Source organism: Nicotiana tabacum, chromosome 5 (assembly GCF_000715075.1).
Source record: "Nicotiana tabacum cultivar K326 chromosome 5, ASM71507v2, whole genome shotgun sequence".
Lineage (NCBI taxonomy): Eukaryota > Viridiplantae > Streptophyta > Magnoliopsida > Solanales > Solanaceae > Nicotiana > Nicotiana tabacum.
The window spans coordinates 71,877,328-71,886,386 of record NC_134084.1 but is presented as its reverse complement, the minus strand read 5'-3'; the positions used below and the strand labels follow the sequence as shown (position 1 = coordinate 71,886,386).

At 36.7% G+C, this 9,059-nt stretch overlaps 1 protein-coding gene across 1 annotated transcript; it reads left to right on the top strand.

The window, feature by feature from the left end:
- The first annotated feature begins 206 nt into the window (after positions 1-206).
- LOC142181170 (secreted RxLR effector protein 161-like) lies at positions 207-8,733 on the top strand. Its single transcript, XM_075253678.1, has 2 exons — positions 207-360; positions 5,385-8,733. The coding sequence occupies exon 2, from the start codon at positions 5,691-5,693 to the stop codon at positions 6,339-6,341; it is 651 nt and encodes a 216-aa protein (XP_075109779.1). The 5' UTR covers positions 207-360; positions 5,385-5,690; the 3' UTR covers positions 6,342-8,733.
- The last annotated feature ends 326 nt before the right edge of the window (positions 8,734-9,059 follow it).

The following is a 9,059-nucleotide window of genomic DNA, read 5'->3' as shown; positions in this document are numbered from 1 at the left end:
AGATAGGTAGTAAAATAAATAGTTGTATTTGGAAGAAAATCGCCGTTGTAGATTGATGTATTGTGACGGTGTCTTAATCTTTTGCAATAGAGGCATCTTTGGCAACGTTCATGAAAAAAAGGGCTATTGGGTCAGTTTTGCTTTCCCTCCCTATTTTCCCTCTTCTAACTTTATCGCGCCTTTTTGTCACAAAAGAGAGACTAAAAGTCTCAAGGAAAAACAAAAAGAAAAAGTAAATGTCCTAACACAGATACAAAAAATAAAAAGCCTAAAGTTGATACAAGCCCTAAATAAGAGCTATCGTCTACACTCAAGATTACCATCGAGAAAGGCTTACGGGAAAATCCAAGATATTAAGAGGTTCTGATCTCTATCCAACTCTCTTTTTCTTCAAAACATATTTGTTTTCTTAAATTTTGCTCTCATTCATCAACATAAAGCTTCTTAAAGCCTCTCCAGTTTGAAGCTAACTTAAGTCTCATCTCCTTTATACTAGGTAGGATTCATGTTGTATATTTATTAATTTATTTATTTATTTGTCAAGTAAAAGACAAATTGGGAATACATTATTGGGGTAGCTGCTCTATATTTGTTATCTTCAGTGTTCAATTGGATTTGTTTAGGTGCTGATTTTAGTGATTTCTGTTCGCTTGTATAAATACACATAGTTTACAATCAAAATCCTCTACTTTTGTTAGTATGATACAAAGTCGCAAAAATTGGTTCTTGAAATGGGTTCTCAAAGTTTACGCATATTTTGCCCAAAATTTTATGTGTATTTCCTTCAAAATTAGTGAGGCGGGTATGAAGAATTCTATGTATGAGGAGAACATCTTGTGTTGTGAAACTGCGATATAGAGTTGAACTATTTATTCTACTGAAATGAAGAAGTGTATTTGACAATTGATAATTTGACATCAAAATATTTGCCTTGCAAAAAAGTACTTTTAGATATAGCTTTTCTCCATCCTACTTTTTGAATATTTTCTAATAGTTGGAGAGATTGGAGTAGTATAATTTACCAAGATAACTATGAGAAAATATAGTCCTAAAGAAATCAAGGGACACAAAGTTACTTGAGAAAAATGTGATGTAGGACAAAAGGGGTGGATAATCAGTTCAATTCTACTTAATTTGAGTGGTAGTAGCAGAGTCGAGTTTGAGTCGACGTCACTAAGAAGCAAAACAACATACAACAAAGAGTACTGCATGTAATAAGTTCTGCTTTTAATTGGATCCACATTTGCTAAACTATTTATGACTGATAAAGAAAGAGAGAAAGCAACATTGACATCCTTAAAAAAAGGAAACCATGTCATCTTTATCTTTGTTTTGTTATTCTGTCTTACTACCTTTAACTGGCCTTAGCTATCCTTTATTACATCTGCAAGGATAAATGTGATGCTAGATGTATTGCTGGCCCAAGTAAAGGTTGGTTTTGAAGACTGACAAAGGAACCCAGGATGAACCAAGTCCATCCCTTAGGTTCACAAAAAACGGGCAGATTCGAGTATGTGGGATGCACATGAAGGAGATAAGTTTAATTTGGTGTATTTAATATCTCCTGATCGAAAAGCTTTCATAATTGATAAGGAGAGAGACTCCTTAATCAAAGAGAACACTATCCAAGATAGGGAAGGAGTTAGAAGTTGAAATCAACTAGAACTCTTCCACTAAGGAAGAGTTGCATCAGAACTCTAGTTATTTCTTCATCTACTCACTCTATAAATTACAAGATGTTCTCACATTACAGTGTTGCACAAAAACGCAGAAGTTAAACGTGAATTGAGAGCAAAATAGCAAGGCTTTTTGCAAGCAGTTCGTGTGTAATTCAAGTGTGCACACCTAAAGCTACATGAAACAGATTGAAGAACCAACTCCATAAAGAATTTTATGTGTCTTTCTTTATTTCTAGTTCAATTGTAGTCGGTGTTTTTATATTGTACTTTTCAGCTTTATCTAGAAGCAATTATAATAGGTACGTTGAGCATTCAAGTTAGAGTTAACTTGAAGTTGTCGCAACAGTTAGAGCCTGGTTGCTACAACGGGATTAAAGGTAATCCTTAGGTTTACAAAAAGTTTTATAAATGCTGTTTTGGCTCAGTGATTTAGTGAAGTGTTGGGGAAAATCCTACTGAGTAGTAGGTCGTGGTTTTTTCACCTTTTAAGCTAGGTGTTTTCCACGTAAAAATATTTGTGTTCTTTACTTTCTATATTTATTATTCCGCAATAGTAGTAGTTGGAACACATAGAAGAACCAGGTCCTTCCATAAACAATTTAGCGAAAAATTGGTCACCATACAAATCACTCCCCTCCTCCCCCTCTTGTATGGTATTGACGCATAAAACCTCAATTGGTATCCGAGTGGGTTATCCTTGAAGAGGCTAACACCTTAGGAAAAGATCAAAATGAGTGCACCACCTGGGAACTAGTAAGGGCAATCCACTGCTAGGCTTCTACTCTTTAATAGTCAGTACTATTCTTGGTGGAAGAACAGGATGAGAGATCACATCATAGGAGAAGACTATGAACTCTGGGACATAGTCATGGATGGTCCTCTGGCAACTACAAAGAAGAATGCTGAAGGAGTGGATGTGCCAAAGATAAGAGCTGACTGCACTGCTGAAGACTTGAAGAAATGGGAGAAACATTTCAAGGCCAAGAAATGGCTTGTGTGTGGACTGGGTCTAGACGAGTATAACATGATTCAAAGTTGTACTACTGCAAAGGAAACATAGGACACTTTACAAGTGGCTCATGAAGGAACTCCTCAAGTAAAGAGATCTTGAGGAACACTAATGTATTCTCAATATGAGAATTTCACCATGGAGGAAGGGGAAACCATCCAGGAGATGTATACAAGGTTTACCACACTAACAAATGAACTTAAGTCTCTTGAAAGGGTTATTCTTGAAGAGGACAAAATTGAAAAAAATTTGACAAGGGTTCTTCCAGTCACTTTGGAAAGCAAAATCACTGCCATTCAGGAATCAAAGAACATTGCCAGTCTTAAGTTAGATGAGCTAATTGAAAATCTCGCTGCTTATGAACTTAGAAGGCAAACCATAAAGATGGATGCACCCAAGAAGGAAAGCAGCCTGTCATTCAGAATCACTGAAGGTGATGATCTAGAGGAGGATGAAATGACCATGATCACAAAGGACTTCAAGAATTACCAAATGAGAGGAAAGGGTCCTTCAAGAAGTGGAAGCTACAACAAACCAAGGGTTCCTGAAAAACAAACCAATGATGGGTGTTACAAGTGTGGGAATACTGATCACCACATCCAAAACTACACTCAATGGGAAATTGAATGGAAGAAGGAAAGAGGTGAATGAAGGAACAGGAAGAAGGAACATGTTCAACCCAGGATCAACAAAGGATATGGTTACTTCTTGGGGAGAAAGCTCAGATGAGGACTCAGAGGCTAAAGATGGAGATGAACAAGCACTTATGGCAATTGGAGAATCCGATGAGGAATCTGAGGTAAGTATAATTCATCTCAAAGACAAGATTAAGTTTTTCTCTAAAGAAAGGCTATCTAAGTTACTCCTGGATTTCATTGATGAATCTGAGGATCTAAACAATGAAAAGGAACAACAGTCTAAGGAGTGTGTGATTTTGAAAGCTAAGTGTAAAAATCTGGAACTTAGGGCTAGTGAAAATGAAAGTAAAAATGCTGAGTTAAAGAACCAGGTTCATGAACATGACACCACTGTCCTAGAGCTTAGATATGAAAATCTAAAATTGAAATTAGGAACTGGTAAAAAGCAAGATGATCACACATACTCACTTTAGAAGAAAATATAGGAAAAATGAAAGATGAGTTCTACAAAAGAGATGAGAAGATAAGAGTCCTTAAGGAGGATCTAAACAAGGTTAAGCACGAGCTAGACAGAACCTGTAAATGGAACAGGTCCTCCGATGCACTTTCATGTCTACACAAACCCCATAGTAGCAACAAGAGAGGACTTGGCTACAGGACCCCTGCACCTAAGTGGGATCCCAAAAGCAAGTACCTCACACTTCCTGAGAACAAAATTTGTCTGTGGTAAAACTGGTCACTATAAAAGTGAATGTATTGCAAAAGAAAAGGCTAGTCAAAAGAATAAAGAATTTGTTCAAGGGAAAAATAGGTTGTCAGGTTGGGCTAAAAAGAATCTAATTCATCCTTTTGCCTATGGAAAGGGACCCAAACTAGTTTGGGTTCCTAAGACTAACCTTTGATTTCCTTTTGTGGGTCCAAGTGAAGGGGAGCAGCCAAATGTGGTACATGAATAGTGGCTGCATAAAGCATTTGACAGGAAGCAAGAACCACTTGCTTTCACTTGAGGACCTCAAGGGAGGTAATGTCTCCTTTGGAAATGGGAAGAAAGGTGAGATCATTGGGGTTGGAAAGGTAGGTAAGAGTTATTCTCACTTTATTGAGAATGTCTACTTGATAGATTACCTAAAGTACAGTCTAATCAGTGTATCACAATTATGTGATAGAGGTAACTTGGTAGCATTCACCTCTACCAAATGTTTTGCTATTGATCTTACCACTGACAAGATTGTTTTGCAGGGAAAAAAGAGTAAACAATATATACATTGTAGATTTGCCCACACTTTCAGAAAATGAACTCACTTGCTTAAGTATGTTGGACAATGATCCCCTCCTTTGGTACAAGAGACTTGGACATGCAAGTCTAAGTCAACTTAACAAATTAGTCTCCAAGGACCTGGTAATAGGGTTGCCTAACATCAAGTTCAAGGAAGACAAAGTTTGTGAGGCTTGTGAAAGGGGGAAGCAGGTAAGATGCTCTTTTAAATGCAAGAAAGTAGTAAGCACCACTAGAACGATAGAACTGGTCCATATGAATCTCTATAGTTCAATGAGAACATTAAGTATAGGTGGTAAAAGATGTGTAATGTTGCTTGTTGATGATTACTCTAGATTTTCTTAGACATTGTTTTTAACATTTAAAGATGAAGCATTTGACATGTTTACTTCTTTTGTTAGAAAAACTCAGAAATAACTAGGTAATCAACTTGCATCAATTAGGTCTGATCATGGAACTGAATTTGAAAATGCTAAGTTTGCTAAAATTTTTGCATTCTACATCATAAATAGTTACATGACTAGATCTCTTGTTAAGAAGATTCCCTATAAGTCACTGAAAAGGAGAAAGCTAAGTATATTCCATCTTAGGGCATTTAGATGCAAGTGTTTTGTGCACAATAATGGAACTCCCTAGGTAAGTATGATCCTAAAAGTGATGAGGGAGTATTCTCGGGATATTCTTCACATAGTAACGCTTAGATATACAATAAAGGAACTATATGTGTAGAAAAAATATATATGTTATTTTTTAAAAAAACTAACATTCTTTCTGAGAGGCAGGAACAAGATAATGAGGAGATTGGGCTGATAAGAATATCAAATGGTGAAACCACAGTCCAGCCTGAAGATGCATCGCAGGATGGAACAGGTGATGGAATAGGTCCTTCCACCTAGGGCAACATGACAGGGGGAACTGACTAGAGAGGAACTGATCCTCAAACCTCGAGGGAACCTGTCCATGAACCTATTCCTCAGTAACAAAAACAGGAAGGAACATCCAAAGAAATTGACACACCTATTGCAATATCCACAAAATTGGATATAGATGAACCTGGTTCATCTGTTGATCAGAAGTTGTATAGGGGAATGATTGGTTCTCTTTTGTATCTTACTGCTAGCAGACCTGACATTGTTTTTAGTGTAGGGCTTTGTGCTCGATTTCAAGCAAATCCAAAGGAATCTCACTTGGTTGTTGTCAAGAGAATATTGAGATACTTGAAAGGCACTACTGACCTTTGCCTTTGGTATCCAAAAGGTAGTAACTTTAACCTAGTGGGATATGCTGACGCTGACTCTGCAGGTTTCCTTGTGGATAGGAAGAGCACCTCAGGTATGGCAGACTTCCTTGGTTCATGTCTTGTGTCATGGTCTACTAAAAAGCAAAATTCAGTGGCCTTATCCACTGCTGAAGCTGAGTATGTTGTTGCTGCTTCCTGTTGTGCTCAATTGTTGTGGATCAAACAGCAGTTGATGGATTTTGGAATTGATGTTGGTTGCATCCCTATTTTTTGTGATACCACTAGTGCTATTAGTATGACAAAGAAACAGGTTCATCATAAGAGAACTAAGCACATAGATGTTAGGCACCTTTTTTTGAGGGACAACTATGAGAAAGGCTTGATCACCGTGGATTTTTGTGCTACTGACAAGCAAATTGCTGACATCTTCTCAAAAGCCTCAAGTAGAGATCACTTTGAGAGGAACAGACTGGAATTAGGGATAATTAAGATCACCTAAAAGGACTAGTTCAAGGTTAAACGAAAAAAATGAAAAATTGAAAAAAAAATTTGGTTAGAAAGTCTGTAAATTGTGTATAATTAGATTAAATCTTGCTCAGTCTCATACTTTCCATAGTATACTCTTGTGCCATGGGTTAAAATGACTCATTAATATCTAATGATGTTTTCTCTATTTTGGCAAATTTAGACTTACACAAGAGAATTATTAGTGAAGAACCTGGTTCATCAAGATAACACAGTATGTTTTCTACACTCTGCATAATTTGAAATAACTATATTTGGATCATGAGTAGAGTCCTACCAAATACCAAAGTTCTTTTGAACTTATCCGTTATAAGTAAACCTGTTACGTTCAAGACTCCTGACCGTATTAAACTACCTATATTCTTTTAAATCTGCTACTCAGGGGGAAGAAAGTGGTTCTTCCAAAACTGAACAAGTATCTTCTGATTCTAAAGTTTCTCTTGAGACAATTTCTAAAGTTGTTGCAAATTTGGAAAATAGATTTGTAGGATCTATAGTAGGTGTTGAAACTACAAAATCTGGAGAAGTTGGTGGTAAAAATGAAAAAAAGGAGAGCAAGGGTGCTAGGAGTACTGTGAGGGGAAAGGGGACAAGAGTGGTTGATTCTTCACCCACTCATGTGAGTTTAACCAAAAACACAGGTGCAATGATTGTTTGGGGAGATGAACCTGGTTCATCTATAGAGGAAACCCTCACAGACCTACTGAAGAAAGTGACTGAAAGCTCTAATCCAGTTTCTTGATAGAGTTATCAATGGCACCGAAACTCATACCATTCCCTATGGCTTCATTCTCACAACTGTGCTTGCACATTTCAATGTACCTATAAAAAAGTGGGAGGTTAGTACAAACATGGATCATTTTTGGGTTAATACTCTGCTTGTTTATGATCATGAAGCTAATGTCACTCCTAAAGAATCTAGTTCATCCAAAAAGGTACCAGTGAATAGCAAGTCCAGAGCCTTTGTGCAAGAAAGTGGGGCTAAGGATGCTGAGATTGAAAAGCCGAATAAGAGGTTGGTTGAGGTGGAGACTATGAGATATGCTCTCAGAACTAAGTTGGCAAGAGAAAAGGAGAAGAATGATGGCATTCTTCAAGGTATGCTGAAACACCTCCAAGTCAAAAACTAAGCACCTAGTTATTCCCAGCCTTAAGCCTCCTAGCCTAATGTAGATAAACCAGTGACCCAGTTCGGGACTTTTTGTTTCTTTTGCTCATATTTTCAGTATTTTTATTTCTTCTTATGATTTGTGGTAGAATCTTATCAATCATCAATGAAATTCACTGTTTTTGCTCTAACTGTTTGTTCATATTTCTTTGATGGTTAAAATTCTTAGCTTGATCTATGATGATTAATCCATAATTGCATTTGAAGTAGCCCTAGAGGCCACGAGTAAGCTTTAAAATCTGGTTATCTCACATTTTTTATGCAACTTTTCAAAGATGCCAAAAGGGGGAAAAGGTTGTGCTTTAAACAAGTGATGTTTACACTTTGAACAGTGATGTTTATAACCTAATGTACCTAGTCCTTGATGATAAGTGATAAAAAGGAAAAATATTTCTAACATTCTGTTGATGTTGAGCTGAGTTGAAACATGGCCTAAGCTTATGAAAAACACAGAGTTTGTCATCATCAAAAAGGGAGAATTTGTTGTCCCAAATAAATGTTAGTTTTGAAGACTGACAAAGGAACTCAGCATCCTCCAGGTCCATCCCTCAAGTTCACAAAAACGGGCAGATTCGAGTATGTGGGATGCACTAAAGGAGATAAGTTTAACTTGGTGTATTTAATATCTCCTGATCGAAAAAGTTGTATAATTGATAAGGAGAGGGACTCCTTAATCAAAGAGAACACTATTCAAGATAGGGAAGGAGATAGAAGTTGAATCAACTAGAACTCTTCCACCAAGGAAGAGTTGCATCAGAACTCTAGTTATTTCTTCATCTACTAACTCTATATATTGCAGGATGTTCTCACATTACAGTGTTGCACAAAAACGTAGAAGTTAAACGTGAATTGAGAGCAAAATAGCAAGGCTTTTTGCAAGCAGTTCATGTGTAATTCAAGTGTGCAAACCTGAAGCTACATGGACCAGATTGAAGAACCAGCTCCATAAAGAGTTTTATGTGTCTTTCTTTATTTCTAGTTCAATTGTAGTAGGTGTTTTCATATTGTCCTTTTTAGCTTTATCTAGAAGCAATTGTAATAGGTACTTCGAGTATTCAAGTTAGAGTTAACTTGAAGTTGTCGCAATAGTTAGAGGCTGGTTGCTACAACAAGATTAGAGGTAATCCTTAGGTTTACAAAGAGTTTTGTAAATGTTGTTTTGGCTCAGTGATTTAGTGAAGTGTTGGGGAAAATCCTACTGAGTAGTAGGTCGTGGTTTTTTCACCCTTTGAGCTGGGTATTTAACGTAAAAATACTTGTGTTCTTTACTTTCTATATTTATTATTCCGCAACAGTAGTAGTTGGAACACATAGAAGAACTAGGTCTTTCCATAAATAATTTAAACGAAAAATTGATCACCACACAAATCACCCCTCTTATGTGGTATTAACGTATAGACCATCATGTATTTTGCTAAAACGTGATTTTGTCATGCCCAGCCTTACAAAAGTTAATAGACAGGCATAATAAAAATATACTCAGTAATAAGAAACATTTGACAAGATTTTACTTCGGTCATTGTT